Genomic DNA, 21,706 nt, shown 5'->3' with positions numbered 1-21,706 from the left:
TCCTGGAAAACCCCTCTAAAAGTCTCCAGGGTGCCTCTAAGATTTTACAAGCCATACCATGTTGTATATTGGAATTGACCTGGGACGTCACAGCTGGCAAGGAATTTCACATCAAAAAGGCAGCTGAGCATAAGGACTAGACCACACTGGGAGGACACCAGAGCACTGGGAACATGTGAGTATATTTTGTTTTGTTTTTTTCACCTTCTCTGGCCTAATTAAAACATAACATTTAAGCCTGAACAACCTTTTTAATGTTGAAGGGCCTTGATAACATAGAGCACTTGGAGATCCCGTGTTATGTCTTTAGAACCTTTAGGCTAAGGCTCCACATTTCAGAAATGCAGCTTTTTTTGTGTGTGTGTAAACTGTATTTTATTGAAAATTTTACAAAAAATAAAAGGAACAAACAAACAAAACCACAAGGTATTGCAAGATTGCAAAATGAGAACCAACCATGGGCAGGTCTAATATCACGAGAACAACCACACATCACCCAAAGTGGGCCAAATAAGATGAACATGCACCATGAGCATACAACACCAAACAGCACAGAAGGCGCATCCACAGGCGCAACACGGCCCCGAGGGCAGGACCAGCAAGACACAAAACTGAGGAGGGACAATACACCACAAGGACGGAAAACAAAGAGGGAGAAAGAAAACAACAAATGACATAGAAGCAAGAAGACGCCAAGAGAGACCCCAAGAAGGAACAAACCAAAAAAGTTAGGGGAAAAGAGAGGAAAACTCAGACGAATCCTGAAATATGATCCACGGCCACCAGAGGGACTCAAATTTAGACGAGTCCACCAGGTCCTCCGCAACTAAAGCTTCCATCCTCCTAATGAGGAGAAATTCACGGAGCCACTCTGACAAGGAGGGAGCTACTGCGCTGCGCCAGTGGCGTGGAATGACCGTTCTGGCAGCTGAAAGAAAGTGGCGTAGCAAGTCACCCTTTACCCTGGAAATCTTTCCAGGGCTAAGAGAGAGGAGGGCCAATTGGGAGGAGGGGGACACACTGCGACCACTAACCTTAGAATACAGGGAGAAGACAGACGACCAAAACTCCTGAATCTTTCCGCAGTCACACCAAATATGAAGGAGGGATCCCACCGCGGATCCACAGTGCCAACACTCCTCCGGCACAGAAGGAAAAATGCGATGCAAAAGGGTTGGACAACGGTACCAGCGAGACAAGATCTTATAATTCTTCTCCTGTGCACTATAGGGCATAGGCAGTTTGTGAGACAAGATAAATGAGCGTTCCCAATCAGCAGCAGATAAACGGGAGCACAGGTCGGAGTCCCAGGCCCTGGTAAATGGAGGGAGACCCGGGGCAGAGGCCGTTAGAATATCGTATAAGATGGAGAGAGCTCGAGTCGGCACCACGGGGCGAAGAAACTCTGTCTCCAGGGCGGTCGGGGCAGCGGAGAGAACGGGCTGCAGAGAAAACCGGTGGAGGAACGTGACAAGCTGATTATACTCAAGCCACGAGAGAGAAAGGTCTGGAAAAGATGCCTGTAGTAGACTGAGAGAGGGCAGGGGAGAGGATCCAACAATAGACCCCAGCCGGACATCGTCGCCAACAGACCAACAAAGGAATCGACGGGCAGTTTGACCAGGGGGAAACATGTTATTCCGGAATAGCGGAGTTAAACAGCCCGGGACCGCGGCCAAGGAAACAGAAGAGTGGACCGAATCCCAGGTAGTAAGGAAGTGAGAAGAAAGAAGAGAGGCGCGTGGCAGGGCAGGCCAAAAATGAGGGGGGATCCACGGAAGAGAGGCAAGATGAGCAGAAAGAAGCTCCGCCTCAATGGAAACCCATTGTTTATCCGAGGCCCGAGAAATGCAGCTTTTTTGTTGTAGATTTTGTTGCATTTTTTTGGAGCCAAAGCTAAAAATAGATACCAAAGGAATGGGAAATATATAGGAAGTTCTTGTGTTTCTACCTTCTGCTCCATCCATTCCTGGCTTTGGCATAAAAAAAACCATAGCAAAATCTGTAACAAATAAAGCTGCGTTTAATTTAGTTTTTAAAATGTCTGTTTGCAATGTACTGTGTATATATTAGATAAACCTAGGTATTTAATAACTTTGTTTAGCAATGATGACCATTGGTGTAGTGGAACTAATAGTATTAGCTAAACATTTCATAATTCTGATATTTTTGGCGCTCAATGTGGAAATATACTGTAGATTAAAGGATATCTGTTCACTATATTAATCTTTAAAAAGAACAGCAAGGAAAGACATCTTACACGTCCCACTAACTTCTTACTAAGCGTTCTGTAGACATTAGATGAAACTTTTAACAAAGCAAGGTAGTTTGGGCTTTCATAATTACCAACCTTTTGACATCTCCGCCTTCCAAAATTCATGACCTCTTCATTTTTGTGCTGACATAGCTGCATGAGGGCTTATTCTTTGTATCACAATTTGTGCTTTCAACTGGAATCATTTTGGGGTAAACACTATGTTTTTTCTAGCCTTTATTAACATTTTGGCGGGGGTCTAAATGAAAAAAACTACAATTGTATGATTATTTTTAGCATTTTGTTTGCTCTCACTCTGCATTACAATCATGATACCACATTTATATTGGCTTTATTATGTTTTCCTGCTTTTCCTAAATATAAATGTCATTTTTGGCAAATAAACAATTTGCCTGGGGTCACTGTATTCTGAAGTCTATACCTTTTTACATTTTTTGTTGTTGCTGGAGCTATATCATAGCTCTTTATTCACGGGGCAAGTTGTAGTTTTTATTGGTATCAATATGCATGGCTATGTTTGTTTAATTTATTTGTTTACCATATACATTTTTATATTATAAAGGAGGTTTTTTTAAAAAAAAAATAAAAAATAAATTATTTATCTATTTTTTAAACTTTCTTTATACTTTTGTTTTTGGAACCTGGGATTTCTTGATCTCCAGTGCAATAATTCCATAATACAGGTTCTTGTGTCTGAGGCAAGACAACGGACAACAACACACTATTAGGGCTAGTTCACATAGGATTAAACACATTCCATCGCGGCTACTGCGACGGGACGCCGGTGCAGTGCACCGGCATCCCGTCACAGCTTTCCGCTCCGAATTAGACCCAAATAAATGGGCCTAGTCCTGAGGGTGGTGTTGCGAGGCGGACGTCGCCGCTGAATCAGCCACGGAATCCGCCCGAAGAAAGGGCAGCTCGCTTCTTTTTTCCACGAGGGCTCACGCAAAAAGGAAATGACCAGCTCCCATTGATTTCAATGGGAGGCGGCAGGATTTTGACGCGGATTACGCTGGCATGACTACATTGTGGCTGCCTCCGATCACTAGGGGAGCCAACTGCTACACTTGGCTGCAGTGGAACGCTGCACATTCCTGAGAAACGCTTGCTATGGGTGGACATTATCCTGCTGAAAAATGCCAATTGGAAGCGCGCTGCCATGAGAAGCAACAGTTGAGGCTGAAGGATATCGCTATTAGTGTCACTCATATCACTTCTAGGGGTGACAACTATTGCCTGCCATGGCTCACCAGATTATGACACCAGTAGTTAGGGCAGTGTCACACCAAAGCAAAGGCAAGATTGAAGTAGTCACTGCAAGGCCATCCATACTAAAACCCAACCATCTTTGGATCCCAAACAGAACCTGGATTTATCACTACAGACAATAAGCTTCCAACCCATAACAGTCCAGCTTTCTTCTTAACAACAGCACTGCAAACAAAGGTGCCTGGCAAAATGTCAATGGTAGGAATTCAAGCGCATCGGCTTTCCCGTTTTGTGCCCCCGGCGAAGAGCTCTTCACTGTCAGAAGGGCGTTTCTGACAGTCAGTCAGGAACACCTTTCCTTACAGTAACGTTTATAGCGCTGTACTGTGAGAGGAGGCATTGCTTACTGACCAGCCATGACGCTGAGCGGTGATGAACACCCCCCCAATACTCATCTATGGAGTAGCACTATTAGGAGGGGAGGGGTTCCTCACTGCTCTTACAGTACAGCACAATAGGCTTAGTTCACACGCAATTCCTCATGTGCATATTCCGGGCCTTAGTAATAAACTTTAGATTAAAAAGGTGGAAGACTCAAGAAGATTTTAAACATTTTTTGAAAGTTAGACTTATCTATAGAAGACGGGATAAGCAAAACTTCTTCTCTCAGAATCAGCACACACAGAAATGCAGTTAACATTGAATGCAGTAAGGCCTGCTTACAAAAAGAAGACAGTGTCTCCTGCAGCATATAGAAAGCCATCATCATGAATCAACAAGCCTTTTGAGAAAAGGGAGTAACTCTCAGTAACACGTCATTAGGGAGAAGAGTTCATGCCAAGTGAACCAAATAATTAATATGGCAGAAAGTAGCAATTGGGGTGGGAAAAACATTGATGGCGTTATTTATTTGCACTTTGCATATGCTTTGATCTGGTGAGGCCCAAAGAGTTCAAATATAACACTTAAAGGACATAACGTGGTACAGACTGACTCCAAACTACAGTACAAACATCACATGTGGTAAAGCACTAAGGTGTGACCCAACCCAAAATTCACTCTGAGCTAATCATAGTCCATGAAAGAGTAGCCTATTTCAACCATGCCCTTATAAATTCGCTAGTTACACTAGTAATGGTCATTGCTAGTATAAATGCTTTTCTGGAGTAGACTAACTTTATTTTCATTGGTACATGATGCCAAGTATGATGTAGCACATGATCTAATCATTACCAAAAACACAGATTTCATATTAAAAAAGAAAAATCTAAAGTATTTTATAGTAGGAGATGTTGCTCCAAAGCTGTTAGGTTGCATTATAAACTGAGTGATTGGGGGCTTGTATCTCTGTATATGGTAGTGACAAGGGCGCAAAATCGGAAAAAGGTGCAGAGCTTCAGTGACTGACAACAAAGAAAAGTGAACCAAGTAAAGAGCAAGCCTGTCCTACAAGTACAGTATCACATAAGGAAAGAATAGAGTTTCGAAAAACAGATTTACTACTCTGGCTTTTGAATAGTATAAGATCAGAACAGATTTTTTTTACAGTACCCAAAATTGTAAACCAGGTTGCCACCCAAAAACCCAGGCAGATAAGGGCCAAAAAACACTTGCAGGATGCCATCCAACCACCAATGGCAGCAACTAAATTTATAACATGAAATTTATGGTAATATGCAACAGTGGGCAAACTTTGTTCCCGATATGGTTCCTGTTACGTTACATACTATAAATGTACAGGCCTTAATTTGGCTGTCACCCTCCTATGAACCTACTTAAAGAGGACCTTTCACCGATTTGGGCACAGGCAATTCTATATACTGCTGGAAAGCTGAAAGTGCGCTGAATTCAGCGCACTGTTGGCTTTCCCGATCTGTGCCCTGGGTAAAGAGCTAGCGGTGCCGGTACTCTTTACAGTCAAAAGGGCATTTCTGACAGTCAGGTATGTCCTTCTTCACAGCAGCGCCTATCGCGCTGTACAGTGTGAGTGGGGAGGAACGCCCCCCTCCCCTCCTGATAATACTCGTCTATGGACCAGTACTGTGAGCAGAGGGAGAGGGTGTTCCTCTCTGCTCACACTGTACAGCGCTATAGGCGCTGCTGTGAAGAAGGACGTACCTGACTGTCAGAAACGCCCTTCTGACTGTAAAGCGCTACGGTACCGGAACCGATAACTCTTCACCCAGGGCACAGATCGGGAAAGTCGGCTTTCCAGCAGTATATAGAACTGCCTGTGCAGTGATTTGGATCAGTGCAAGGTCCTCTTTAATATAAGATGTAGATTGCTTGCAGGAGTTTTCTCTACACCTACTTTAAGCAGAATGGGGGACGGAGTCCCTAAACGCTAGTGTGAACCTAGCTTTAGTCAACAAGTTTCAATGGCTCTTGAAGCATTAACGATGGGAAGTTTAGTCCTATAATAAAAATGCCAATGTTTCTTTGTTCAAGAGTATTTTCTAGTTTTGTAGGTATCTGATGTATGTCCAATGTAACTGAATACATAGAAAAACAAAAAAGTATGTGAAATACAAAAAAAATTGTTATCAAAGCAAAAGTGGGCTACTTTGACAATTATAAAATATATTCTGGTTTAACACTTTTACGTTTAATTCCATATGTTTAAATTCATAGTTTTCCTATCTTCAATATGAATCTGCAATATAGAAAATAAAAGCTTTAAAGATGACCATCATAAGAAAGCTACAGTAATTCTCACATTGAAAGGGTTACACAAAAGTAGACACAGAACACAAAAAAAATGTCCTTTCCTATCCCACACAAAGACATAAAATAGACAGATGATGGCCAAAATTCTGGAGCTGGAAGATGAGAAACTGTGATTTATGATGTCATAAGACTCCTTGATAGACTTTGCAGATATCTTTGAAGGTCTCTTCATATGCAGAAAGTAGATTCACCATGTTGCTATTCTGAGCTCATGGTATAGCAATGATGCTAAACTAAGTAACGTCTGCCTGCAAATGCACTGGGTGAATGAAACACCTCAAACAGCATATTCACTGTAACCATTAAACCTCTGTTTTCAGAAAATAATGAAGGTATCTGCTGGTAGAAGGAAAATTACATTTTGCATATGGGATTTTCTTTCTATACATTTCCTTTCCTCACTCAACAATCCACCATCACCTTCTGCACTAAATTGTTTGCAGCAACAAAGGTTTTTCTAACTTACTATGAACACATTTATAGCGATCTCAGGGATTCCAGTAACTCTAACTGAGATACAGATGTAGAACAGGTACAGGGTTAATCCAATGCTACCACACAGGGAAGTAACAGGGTCCTTGTCTATTGTAACCTATTTTTTTTCCTACTTTGCAAAGCAGTCACTATGGGAAAACTTTGACTTTGCTTTTCATGGAAGTCCTCTTTACTGAGTTACATGATGGGATAAAACCAGAAGTGTTAGGGAATTGCCTTTTGAGCAATTCTCCAGTAGCTGCTGTGGAAAACTGGGAGGAAGGGAATGACAAAGACAATAATTCCTAAACTGGAACCAATCCCTGTCACTACCTTCTTGCCCCATCTACCTGGCGGTAGAGGACAACTGGGCGACAGTCCCTTCTTACAAAAACAAGTGAAAACACAAAATGCGGACAAGACAACCAAACAGATATGGGAATCAACAAAGCCAAGGGTCAGAACCAGTCGAGCAATGAAGTACAGAATCGGAATCTAAAACAATAGTCACAGAGAATAGCCAAAGCCAGAAAAAAAAATATAATATATATACAGAAAACAGTTTGATAGCCAGCAAGCTCAGATAAGCTAATAGCAAACATAGAAGAAAGGGCTGTGAAACTATATAAAGGGAATCTGCCATGGGCTCAAATGGCAAGGAGGAATGTCAATTAAATAGCCACTAACTTTAACTCCTTAGTAACAAGAGGACAAATAGCACTGACTAAACTGACACACAGCAACAAATACTCAGCTGTGCTAAAACCACAAGTGAAAAGGATCACAACTGAACAAGCTTCCTGCGCCAAAGCATGCGACCGGAGGATGGCGCAGAGGCCCGAACAGGAAAACATGTTACAATAAGAGTGAGGAGTCACAAAATTAAGAAAGTGCTAAAATGTAATCTTAATATGGTAAAATACAATAAATTAATCTCCCTGCTGGGTTCAAACAAAGTAAAAGGCATATTACTAACCATACATATATCGCCTATTAACATTCAGAAAGTAATGTGAGCCCAACATGGCATATACAGACCAATTACCAACCCTAATGCGTTTCTGGACGCTTCTTCTAGGGTGCTCGAGACAATATTAGATCAACCATTTACTGTATGTACAAGTAACCAATCACAAAGACAAATTCACACATGGAAAAAATTCTAGTTCATTTAGCAATCTGCATACCTGTGTATATCAATATGGCTGCCAATAGATGGGTCAAGTGTTTGTTAGGAGCATTACCAAACAGAAGTGATGTCACTGAAAGCAAATGAGCATGCAATGACACCCATCCACAATATACCTCAGCGAAAGAGCCAAAGAAAGTAAAACACACACAACTGGAAACACACCCCAGCACATTGTGTATACAGTCTAATGCAAAATCTCACAAGAAAAGCAGCAATTTACAAATAGTGACATCACTTCCTGCTCGGTAATGCAAATTGCAACTTATATCTTTCTCATCTGCATTACGGTTTCTGTTTGGAAAGTCCGCTTGGGGACCCCCCGAATGGAAACATCTACGCATTAAAAAGCGGTTACCTAAGGTAACCACACAGACCCCATAGACTATAATGAGGTCCGTGTGGTTTCCACCCGAAACATGCAGAGAGAAAAATGCTGCTTGCAGGACTTTTCTCTCTGCATGTTTCTTACGGATACCAAGCGGAAACCACATGGACCCCATTATAGTCCCAGGAAACCACTTTTTAATGCGTATAGGTTTCCGTTCAGGGGGTCCCCAAGCAAACTCCTGGAACGGAAACCCGAACGCAGATGTGAATGGGGTCTAAGTCATATGATTACATTATGATCTCTTTTTTTCTAGCATGGATTGATGTACACACAGGAGGCCTCTCTCTGCTGCTTGCAGATACTATTGAATACTAACAAGTGACCTCAGATTCTTTAAAGCCTCACCCCCTATTCTTCTATCGTTGCCTCCTGCCACATACACCGCCTCTCAATCTGCTCTTTATAGCCCCCTTTCTCACATACTGCTCATAGTACCCACCCTCTCTCACAGTCAGTTCACCCTCCCCAGTGTTATCAGCAGCAGTTGATGCAGCTTCCAGGACCTTTGGCAACATCTTCATCGCAGTTTAAGGTCCATTATAGTATTAGCTCTGCAGCGTTTTGCAGAACCAGGAAAAATACATGTGTACAGGTACTAGACATGGGTAACTGCATAAGCAATTGCAGATTTTGAATCTACTTCAATGTCTAAAACTTTTGTTCTAAAACTTCACTTCTGTTTGGTAATGTCAAAGCCCCCAAAACCAGAAATAATACAGTGCCACTGTAACACCAGGGCAAACTGCAATAAGTTTCCGTTTTGATTCTCACTGCTACATCCATTTCTTTTGACAATTACAAAGGGAGGTGACTGGATATAGACACAGGAAGCACATACAAAAGTGACAAGGGTATATGATTCTTCACTGATCAGTCTGCCGCTTGCATAGCAAGGGTCAGTCAGGAGAGTCTGCCATCAGAATATTTTTGTTTCTAATGTTAGTACATTGAGATGAACAGACAGCTATTGTAATATTAGGCTAGAATTGGCCCCCAATTATTGACAAGCTATGATTTGTCTACTATATGGTGCTACATTTCACAGCATCCACTTTGTACAGCAAAGCTGAAAAGCACTGTGGTCTTTCTCACAAGGGAATGCTGGTTATACTGACATCTAGTGTGCAATTCTAAAACCGCATGACAATAATTTGTCTATCACTTTTCAGAATCTGATCATCGTAAAATAAATCGTAAATAAGTGAATGACACATAGCATCCGAAATCAGTGGTAAAATGTCATTTTTATGGTGTGAGATTCTCCTTCCATCCTGCTTGTATCTTTACATACTCCTGGAGGAACTGCAGCTTGAGGAAGGGCCCTGGTTCGCATTCCTTAATATATAAACAACATGGTTATCGTGTCAGCAATAACTGATACAATCTGAAAGCAGAAACCAAATCCAATATGAAAAGCAGGAAACCAGAATAATAAAATCTACGGCAAGAGGGCAGCCACCGCCACAATCTCCTGCTGAAAAGGAAGGTCAGCAGCTGTCTTCCTTTCAGCAGTTTTCTTATCAGACTTGGAAGCCTGAAAAAAATGTCCATTCACTATGTGCAAATGTGAAGCTAATCTGTATCACATTGGTAGAATGATTGTAGATATACTGACACAGAGCCACAATATACTCTACTAACATGTTCTGCTGATGACACCCCTGATATGATGAAGCTTCTGCCTGTTACTTTTCTACAATAACATCCACGCTTATTACTATGGAGAAGTAACTATACAGGTTATCGGGTGGGGATACAATACTTCTTAAAAAGGTTCACAATTAGGTCCATAAACACAACAAAAAATAAAAGCCACAGCACTGCCTTCACCCATCCCCCACCACTCCCGATCCTGCCCAGGCCTCCACTTCCTGTTTCCTCTCAACACACTTTTTTTTTTAATCCAAAAATCTATGTTGATACATTTTAATAATATAAGAATTAAATGATACAATTCTGCCCGTCTGAAGCTGTCACTATGGAGAGACTGACATAGATTTACACAGCTGCTATTAGAGCCAATATCACATTGGTTTTCAGTAAACAACTAGCGGTAGTTACTAGAGATGAGCGAACAGTGTTCTATCGAACACATGTTCGATCGGATATCAGGGTGTTCGCCATGTTCGAATCGAATCGAACACCGCGTGGTAAAGTGCGCCAAAATTCGATTCCCCTCCCACCTTCCCTGGCGCCTTTTTTGCACCAATAACAGCGCAGGGGAGGTGGGACAGGAACTACGACACCGGGGGCATTGAAAAAAATTGGAAAAAGTCATTGGCTGCCGAAATCAGGTGACCTCCATTTTAGACGAATAGTGGATTTCAAATCCGGGTCATATGAGAATGTGAACTTTGTGACTATGAGACAGGGATAGCTGTACAGGCAGGGATAGCTAGGGATAACCTTTATTTAGGGGGGAATGTTATTAAAAATAACTTTTTGGGGCTCTATCGGGTGTGTAATTGTGATTTTTGTGAGATAAACTTTTTCCCATAGGGATGCATTGGCCAGCGCTGATTGGCCGAATTCCGTACTCTGGCCAATCAGTGCTGGCCAATGCATTCTATTAGCTTGATGAAGCAGAGTGTGCACAAGGGTTCAAGCGCACCCTCGGCTCTGATGTAGCAGAGCCGAGGCTGCACAAGGGTTCAAGCGCACCCTCGGCTCTGATGTAGGAGAGCCGAGGGTGCACTTGAACCCTTGTGCACCCTCAGCTCTGCTACATCAGAGCCGAGGGTGCGCTTGAACCCTTGTGCACACTCTGCTTCATCAAGCTAATAGAATGCATTGGCCAGCGCTGATTGGCCAATGTATTCTATTAGCCTGATGAAGTAGAGCTGAATGTGTGTGCTAAGCACACACATTCAGCTCTACTTCATCGGGCTAATAGAATGCATTGGCCAGCGCTGATTGGCCAGAGTACGGAACTCGACCAATCAGCGCTGGCTCTGCTGGAGGAGGCGGAGTCTAAGATCGCTCCACACCAGTCTCCATTCAGGTCCGACCTTAGACTCCGCCTCCTCCAGCAGAGCCAGCGCTGATTGGCCGAATTCCGTACTCTGGCCAATCAGCACTGGCTAATGCATTGTATTGGCGTGATGAAGCAGTGCTGAATGTGTGTGCTTAGCACACACATTCAGCTCTACTTCATCGGGCTAATAGAATGCATTGGCCAGCGCTGATTGGCCAGAGTACGGAATTCGGCCAATCAGCGCTGGCTCTGCTGGAGGAGGCGGAGTCTAAGATCGCTCCACACCAGTCTCCATTCAGGTCCGACCTTAGACTCCGCCTCCTCCAGCAGAGCCAGCGCTGATTGGCCGAATTCCGTACTCTGGCCAATCAGCACTGGCTAATGCATTGTATTGGCGTGATGAAGCAGTGCTGAATGTGTGTGCTTAGCACACACATTCAGCTCTACTTCATCGGGCTAATAGAATGCATTGGCCAGCGCTGATTGGCCGAATTCCGTACTCTGGCCAATCAGCACTGGCTAATGCATTGTATTGGCGTGATGAAGCAGTGCTGAATGTGTGTGCTTAGCACACGAATTCGGCCAATCAGCGCTGGCTCTGCTGGAGGAGGCGGAGTCTAAGGTCGGACCTGAATGGAGACTGGTGTGGAGCGATCTTAGACTCCGCCTCCTCCAGCAGAGCCAGCGCTGATTGGTCGAGTTCCGTACTCTGGCCAATCAGCACTGGCCAATGCATTTCTATGGGGAAAAGTTAGCTTGCGAAAATCGCAAACTGACAGGGATTTCCATGAAATAAAGTGACTTTTATGCCCCCAGACATGCTTCCCCTGCTGTCCCAGTGTCATTCCAGGGTGTTGGTATCATTTCCTGGGGTGTCATAGTGGACTTGGTGACCCTCCAGACACGAATTTGGGTTTCCCCCTTAACGAGTTTATGTTCCCCATAGACTATAATGGGGTTCGAAACCCATTCGAACACTCGAACAGTGAGCGGCTGTTCGAATCGAATTTCGAACCTCGAACATTTTAGTGTTCGCTCATCTCTAGTAGTTACCTATACGTAGGTTTATAATTTAACCACTTTATGGCCAAGCCAGTTTCTATGGTTCATGACACATTTTTCACAGTTTTGAGAGCTATAACATTTTTAATGCCCCTTTTTACTTTGTTTTTATGTTATTTATTTATATTTTCTACATTATGCCCCCCATAAGGTTTAATACACTAATGGTGGCATTTTAACATTGGTTACAGTTTTTAACTACTGATTTCCCTTGTAACTAGGCTGATACATTAGACCTAGTTACAAGAGGAATGGAGGAACTTATACAATTCCCGAGTCCCAGAGGATTACATGACCACGGGCAGGGGGAAGCCATAATATGGTAACTCTGTACACATTTTTCCCTGGAAGCTGTGTATACCGCTATCAGGAAGACTGGGACAGTAATAAACCATCCATGCCTTCGCTATGGGATGTCCAGTTGTTTCAACAGGCAGCACAGCACTTCTGCACCTGCCTGTTGGAACAGTCCTTGCAGTGATAGGTGCTGCCTACTTGAACATATATACTCTGTGGGTAGCTGGGATTTAGTTAAGTATAAGTATAGTTAAATGTAATATTTAATACTGTATTGCCTACTGCTGAAATGCCTTTGGAAGTCTCATACAGTCACATGACCATACTCCTTGTATAGTTCATAGTCCTTATCGTTTGCTTGTCCCATCTTTTACTTTGAACACCTGTGGTCTCCCCATTGCTTATCTATTGAAGGTAACACACCCCATGGGTCTTATCTCCACTGCTCCAAGGCTCTACCAGTCCCTGGAATGATTGACTTTTGCATGATGGGCACTATAATGGGAGCAGCTGAACAGCAGAGCTGAGTAATGGTGAATGAGCACTCAGAAACATACAGGTCCTTTTCTGAATTTTTATAGGATGAAAAACCTCTCAATTTATTGGCTATATGAAAAGAAGGAATTGATTCAAATGGATTGGAGCTGATCTGCAGTACCTCCTCTGGCCACTACACAGAGCTGACCCATGGCAGTGTCAGGAGTTAGAATCGCAAGACCAAACCTTTCGGCATAGAACCTGGCTTCAGCTTGTCCCAGACCTTAAAGTTCTGCTCGTACCTTGGATTTCAGTTCATCATAGATCAAACCTTTTCGAGCATAACCCTTGAATTCAGCTTGTCCGAGACCACAATCTACTGCTCATAACATTTTACGTCAACTTGTCCTAGACCTTTATTTCCTGTTCATAACCCCTGTATTTGGCTTGTTCTGGAACTCTCTCTCCTGCTCATAACCTTTCATGTCAGCTTGTCCTAGACCAAATGTGTGTCTTGACCCTGCCAGTATCATTTTCCTGGCTGATTTCTGTGAAGTGCTGGTAACTTGCCAACATTTAGCAGTCCCTCAGACTGATATCAGGTAGGAAAGAGAAAAATACTGGAGAGGAGTGATTTCAAGATATATTATGTAAAATGAAAAGATGGAGAAAAAACAATCTGACATCCAGTCAGTGGTTGTTGCTACTGACATATCACTACCAATAAAGTGTGTGACTGGTCAATAATGGGTCCAAATGGCTTGCCTTTTATAGGATCAAGAGGACAATGGCTGCTCTAGTATGTGAACGGCTATAACGCAAAATATCATAGCTCTCAGCAGCTACTAACAATAAGACTGTAAGACTTTTTCTAACGCTTGTGTTTTCCTTCGGTTATATTCTAGGAAGTGCAGACATTCCCTACCATAATTTTAAACAGGAAATAAAATATGATGACTTGCATCGTGTTCACAATTCGAGCAAAACGTCTCCCACATACCAGCACTTATTTTATTTCATCTATTTATTTTTCAATTTAGCTATTATACGGAATAGGAATGCTGTTTAAATACAAAATCCACAATTGATATTCTAGGACTCCCCCCAACAACCATCCTGGGAAGTAACATGCTGAGTAAAAATGCTGACAGCAGCATATGTAACCCTGTAGGACATTTATAACAGTAACTGTTATGTGAATGAGCTGTTATTGTTATGTAGAACAATAGAATATGTAAGATGTAACATGAATAATATGGAAAGAATCCACTCCAAACCGGCAAAACATCATAAAATATTTGCTGGAGCTTTCACATTGAAATCAGCATATTCTCGAGTACAATACTACTACTGCTGGTGAAAAAAAGACTATTACTACCTTTATTTCCAAGAGTTTGTAGTTTGTTAACTGCTAACTGAAATATATATATATATATATATATATATATATATATATATATATATATATATGAATTATATTTTTTGTTCATTCTCAGCTTATTTACAATTTTGCTTCTACATTTTGCCTGAAAAAAGAAAGGTTTCCCAATTCTTGAAAACCACCAATACCATATCATACACCAGGGCCATCCTGACCGAACACAGGAGTCATTAGGAATGTTTATAGGCACTGCTGTATGTGACCAACAGTTGACTCATTCATGGAGGTATAAAGGGTAACTTTCATTTCAATTTTACTTTGTTCAGGTGAATATAAAAAACTTTGTGATATCTCATTAGAGGAAAAAGCTACTATCTCCTCTTATCATTTTGTCTACTGCCTGCTAAGGTCCTTAAAGGGGTTGTCCCATCACAAGGATCCTATCTATACTGATAGTTTATGTGGATTTAAGACTTTTCCTAAATGCATTGCTTTATCAAAACTGCTTTGTTTGGCCGCTATCTTAATTTATTCACTTCATTGTTTATACTCCGTTTCTATGGCGCTTGGGATTATCTGCTCATTTGTCAAGTGATGTAGCTGCCTGCTCTCAGGGGGGGGGAAGGAGGGTCTGGGAGCAGCTCTGAGCTGTTTGAGAAGCTCCGTTACTTAAATGACACAGATAGGGGAGGTAAGAGCTCCAGGATTTCTGAGCTCTTATCAGTCGGTTTAATTGAATTTGGCTGATAAGGGCTGAGATGGGGAATCTGTTACCTCTGTATGTAATGCAAACTGACTCAAATCCAGCTCTGCTACATCAGCTTCACACTGTGGTAATTCATTTACAACCAATCCCGTGCAAGTGAAACCCTGCCCACCACTGTGCCGAGAAAAGCAGGAAGTGAAGAGAGCACAACAGCCTGCAGGTTAGTGAACAAGCGTCATGGGAATACCTCTTTAATTCAATTCTCTGAATCATCTTCAGGTCAGGTTACACAGAAGACTATGGGGAGAGGACATGCTGCAAACATAAGCCTGAACTAAAAGTATGTGTTTAGCAGATTGCAAGTGGTTTATAGAAATGAATAGAAAATATAGAAATTAATAAAGCTCTGGTTATATAAAAATCTTAGTGTAATCTGCCTAACAATATCTGTGTTTCTCTCCTTCTTGCTCACTTCTCTTCTTCCTTCCACCTCTCCTCTCTATAGACTTCTACGAACTGCAGTCTGACTTCAGTGAAGACTGATTTGTCAGTGAATTGAGCAGTTTAGCGGACAGGAGAGGAGATAAGTAGAGACAGAAGCCTTTATATTCACCTTAACTATTCATACAACAAAATTAAAACCACAGTTACATTTTAACAAACACCATTGATTTACAGCTTAAAGAATTGACAGCAGATCAATAGATGCCGTGAAAATGCTGTGAATTTTCAGTGAATTTCATTCATTGCAGTGACAAATTTTGGATCCTTTCTGATAATTCATGCATTTCCTTACTCTTTCCCTTAGGCTACACGCACACAAATGTCTGCATGGTAGGGTTCATGGGAAAACAACTGGATTGTGTCCATGCTCTCCATTGGCACATTTGCTTACTGCAGTGAGCCTGGGTTGCAAAATGGACAGATCAATCAGGGTGAGTTTTTAGCAGGAGGAGTTTGAGGCGATATCCACCTCATAAGACACCTCTTATTCATGTCAATGGGAGCCAGTGGCAGGTTTTTTTTCCTCTAGTTGATTTTTTTTTTTCAGCTAAAGGGAAAAAAAAGACATGGCCTATTTTCAGGCGGATTCCGCCTTGAAAATCCCATTGAAATCAATGGGAGACGGAAAAAACCGTGACTCGTTTTTTTGCAAAACTGCTAGCACTTTTTTAAGCAGATTTTCCAGGTCTATACAGTGTGCTGGAGTAAAAAAAAAAAAAAAAAAAAAAAATCCTAAAATCTAGTTTGACTTTTTGATCTGGTGAAATGACAACAAGAAAACTGATATCCAAAGAATCACCACATTATAGTCAATTAGGTTGCTCAGGATTTATTGTTGTCCGCCATCAGATGGATCTGTCTTAATGTTTAGTCCATTCTAAGGTTGAACTCATCTTTAATAAAGTAATACTTCCTTTCATTCACAATCCTGCTTACTTACCCAATTGAATTGTGTGGCACACAACCTACAGCTACATTTATGAGGTGCAATAAAAGAAGAAGAATTTGGATGTGACTATGATACATATGTATATGTTAGATTTTCTAGAAACGATAAGAAGGATATGATGCATTTATTGGATGTATCTTGTTCTTGGGCGTGATTATGCATTGGCTACCATGTGATATTGCTCTATGATCAGGGGTCCTCAAACTGCCGCCCGAGGGCCACATGCGGCCCACCAAGCACTTCTGTCTGGCCCCGCCGACAACGCCGGCAGGTGTGCATTTATAATGAAGCTCCTGGGGAGCTCGGGTCAGGCCATGGAGCGCACTTCACTTTACCTATTGGAGGGTACTGCTCCCGATGTCTGTGCGACCTGCTCTGCCTCCGGCCCACTGTTTAAAAAGTTTGAGGACCCCTGCTCTATGATGATCCCATGTCATGTTATCCTATGCCAGAGTGCCCAGATCTGTAATGTTTTCTACAAATGTATGTTCTCTAAGGTTAAGTTCACAGTTCTTCTGGGCTTAGCCCATCTTCTAAAACAGCGGCTACCTTAGACTATAACAGGGTCTGCTGGGTGTCTGTTGAGTTTCCAACGTTTTTATAATGAAACCATGCCGGACTTTTTTCTTCACCAATTTTGGGCAGATTCTGTGGCGGAGTCTCCTATGCAGATGTGAACCTGGCCTAATATTGTAAACGTAAGTATTTCATTCTTACCCCTAAGTAGTAGGCTCTCGACCCAAAAAAGTGTGTGCACTCTATACTTCACATTGTACACCTTCCATACCACTCACCTGTCATCTTCTTGAGCATATCACCCTGTGAACCTTTGCAGTTCACAGTATTTAATAATATGGTGCAAACATTGTTTCAGTTCATAACCATTAAAGGAGTTATGCAACAAAAAATATTTTCCTCCATCCTGAAAGCGGGGTGTTTCCCTGTTTGGAAATCAGGCTAAACGTAGGCGCACCCGTGTTGTACTGGATGCATCTGCACTTCTGTTTATAGGAGATAGCTGAGTGGCATCCAGAAAGGGGTACACCTACAATCAGCCTGGATGTGGTCAGGCTGAATCCATAACCCCCCCCCCCCCAAATCTCAGGATAGAGGTGATTGGTGACAGAGGATATATACTTCATGCCATAACCCCTTTAAATAGCCAAACTCATTTCCAGTGATGTTCTTAAAAAAGGTGCCATCAGTGGCTTCAAAATATTTTCATCATATCCTCATTGCTGCAATCCCATGACTGAGGCATGCCATCAAATACACTGACTTTGCTCCAAGCTATACCAGTCTGCTCCATACCTCTTTCTGCTGTTCATTGCCAATTGATCTGCAAGCAGAGTTGAAAATACTCCACTATAAAGAATGCCCTTTAAAGGGAGTCTGTCAGTTCTAAAATGCCTCCCAACCAGTAAGAGTGATGTGTAGGAGCCTTTAATAGGTGCAGAAACATAACTCTGTGGCCACAAACTGATAAAGTCATGCACAGATAATCTTCTTTTTATGAATATGCAAATCAAATTTAAGTGCATTAGAGGTGGGACCTGATTTACCAGATTTGCCTATAGACAGCCATGAGTGCTACTACCCAACGTCACCCCTTTGGCAACAAATACATTTATTCAGCTTCTGTAGACAAAACTAGCACACCAGGTTCTCTCCAATTCTCTTAAAAGATGATTGTTTGCATTGATTCACAGTTTTTTGGCCATGAAGATATATTTCTACTCCTATTAAAGGGCCCTACATAGCCTTTTTGGGTGTTTGCAAGGAATTTTTGACCTAACACACCCCCTTTAAGAACAATATAAATTGACTTCTTTGTGGTAGACTGGCATACCAAACACCTTACTCATCCTCATATTTCTTTACTCTGTCCCTATAGATTGGAAGCTCTTATAGACACCACTGTATTGTCTGCAATATCTTGCAATCCTCATTTATATCATGGTTATATTAGTTTTGTTCAGACTAGGATAGTGCTTTCTAAAACAACAATATAATAAAATAAATAATACTTTCAACTATTTGTCACCTGCAAATGATCCAGGCACAATATCCAGCGCCATGATAACACGCTAACATTAACCGGACATCACACTTCAAGATTTTGTTCTACTACATTATTAATGTAAACTAAAAAACAAAGTGACCTAAAGAAAAAAAATTGCATAAAATCTGCAGAAAATGAAATGCTGAAATATCTTGCTGTGTCTGAACGGGGTCAAGAGATGCCAGCTGCACCCGAGATGTCTGCGCTGTACTAGTACACCAGACTGATCCTGCCCTCGCCTGATCTGCTGTTTATGGTGTCATTGTAGTATACTACTATTACTTCACAGCCACCATAAATGCATTGTCATGTCCAGTCACATGATGTTCAGCGTTAGCACAGACTCTGGGATCCCCCATGCCCTGGTGTCATTTATTACTGCCATTCTGTACATACTGATCCTCCCGCACACACTGCTCTCCACAATGGAAAGACTTCTATTATGGATAATTGAATTGCAATAGGAACTTGCAGAAAATAAACAGATTTCCCAGCCATCAATTTAATGTGTGTTCTCCACATGTTTCTCAATTAGATTCATGTGTATGAAGAATAAAGTATCAATGCCGGGCAATAAATTTCTACCATATGCATCCCATACATGTAGGTCTGCAAGATTCTGTACAGATTGCAACACACACACACACATATATTATATATATATACATACATCTATATCTTCTCCCTTTGCACTAGTGCCACTTACCCAGGTTGACAAAGCTCATGACCATGTCAGCATCATTGAGGAATGCACTGTCCTGAATGCTGGTCAGGGGGCTGCTCACAAGACTCTTGGCCTTCACCTGGTGACTATGAGGGGTACTGTGTGACCAGCCCTTCATCTCCACTGCTTGTTCCTGCCCGGACATGGCATTATACAGGTCCAGCATGAAGAGGGGGGCAGAGTTGAGCTTGGCAGGCTGGTGTAGCTGTGCGGGGCTGAGTCCATGCAGGGGTCTGGGTCTATGTGGCAGCCCCAGGATGGAGAGGATCTCCTTCTGCATCTCCCTCTTCTCGTGGTTCTTCAGACGTCTGTACAAGAAGCCACTGTCCATGTTTGTTCTCCTGCTGCTTTCCACCAGTGTGCCCTGAGCCAGGGCGAGTATCATGAGGGAGTAGGAGAGCCAGAGTGACCAGGAGAAAGGGGCTAGTGACCTGTGCATGCTCCCTGCCGTGTGCCCAGCTCTGATACCCACTACAGTGCCTAGTGAGGATGCTGCGCTGGAGGGAGCATCTCAGCAAAGCTTCCTTGTAAGTGGTGAGGAGCCAAGCACCTGTCCGGCCACTACCTCAGCTCTCCGGCAGTCCGAGCCCTCCTGCACTTCAGCTATGACGGTGACAGATGTGGACGAGGACAGTCATCACCTCAGCACCATCACCAGCCAGCCCCTGAAGGAGTTCACGCGGGTAATGCACCCTCTAGCCGGAGTCTTTAGCAGGGACGCTGCCTTCTTCCTCGTGTCATACAGGCTTGGAAGTGGAAAACTTCATACAGGTTTCAGCGGACTTACTCTTCCTTCCATCGCAGATTCACTGACTCACTTCTCCGAAACAGGGATTTATGAAGTACAATGCTGTGTGCATTAGCGGCACCTACTGGCCATTGTCAGCATCGCACCACAAGTTTCAGCAAAAGCATCTCTGGAAGTTCAGTATGGCTGCCCATTGTCATATTCCATACATAGATAGATCACATTATGGCTGCCCATTGTCATACTAAGTTCTATACATAGATGGATCACATTATGGCTGCCCATTGTCATACTATTCCATACACAGATGGATCACATTATGGCTGCCCATTGTCATATTCCATACATACATATATCACATTATGGCTGCCCATTGTCATACTATTCCATACATAGATTGATCACATTATGGCTGCCCATTGTCAGACTATTCCATACATACATGGATCACATTATGGCTGCCCATTGTCATATTCCATACATAGATGGATCACATTATGGCTGCCCATTGTCATACTATTCCTTACATACATATATCACATTATGGCTGCCCATTGTCATATTCCATACATAGATGGATCACATTATGGCTGCCAATTGTCATACTATTCCATACATAGATGGATCACAGTATGGCTGTCCATTGTCATACTATTCCATACATACATATATCACATTATGGCTGCCCATTGTCATATTCCATACATAGATGGATTACATTATGGCTGCCCATTGTCATACTATTCCATACATACATATATCACATTATGGCTGCCCATTGTCATACTATTCCATACATACATATATCACATTATGGCTGCCCATTGTCATATCCCAAATGTAAAGCACCATGGAATTAATGGTGCTATATAAATAAACAATAATAATAATAATAATAATATTCCATACATACATATATCACATTATGGCTGCCCATTGTCATATTCCATACATAGATGGATCACATTACGGCTGCCCATTGTCACACTATTCCATACATACATATATCACATTATGGCTGCCCATTGTCAGACTATTCCATACATACATATATCACATTATGGCTGCCCATTGTCAGACTATTCCATACATACATATATCACATTATGGCTGCCCATTGTCAGACTATTCCATACATAGATGGATCACATTATGGCTGTCCATTGTCAGACTATTCCATACATATATATATATATCACATTATGGCTATCCATTGTCATACTATTCCATACATAGATGGATCACATTATGGCTGCCCATTGTCATATTCCATACATAGATGGATCACATTATGGCTGCCCATTGTCATACTATTCCATACATACATATATCACATTATGGCTGCCCATTGTCATATTCCATACATAGATGGATCACATTATGGCTGCCCATTGTCATACTATTCCATACATAGATGGATCACATTACGGCTGCCCATTGTCACACTATTCCATACATACATATATCACATTATGGCTGCCCATTGTCAGACTATTCCATACATAGATGGATCACATTATGGCTGTCCATTGTCAGACTATTCCATACATATAT

At 42.1% G+C, this 21,706-nt stretch overlaps 1 protein-coding gene across 1 annotated transcript in view; it reads right to left on the bottom strand.

Annotated features, from left to right (window-relative positions):
- Positions 1-20,191, bottom strand: part of BMP6 (bone morphogenetic protein 6) — an 88,256-nt gene extending 68,065 nt beyond the window's left edge. The window contains exon 1 of the mRNA XM_075270800.1: positions 19,387-20,191. Within this exon, the coding sequence (XP_075126901.1) occupies positions 19,387-19,843 (457 nt within the window). The 5' untranslated portion in view covers positions 19,844-20,191. The remainder of the gene's footprint in view (positions 1-19,386) is intronic.
- Positions 20,192-21,706: the final 1,515 nt, after the last annotated feature.

The sequence above is a fragment of the Leptodactylus fuscus genome, chromosome 4 (genome assembly GCF_031893055.1).
Source record: "Leptodactylus fuscus isolate aLepFus1 chromosome 4, aLepFus1.hap2, whole genome shotgun sequence".
Lineage (NCBI taxonomy): Eukaryota > Metazoa > Chordata > Amphibia > Anura > Leptodactylidae > Leptodactylus > Leptodactylus fuscus.
Note: the sequence above shows the minus strand (reverse complement) of the source record. Positions and strands in the feature narration are given on the sequence as shown.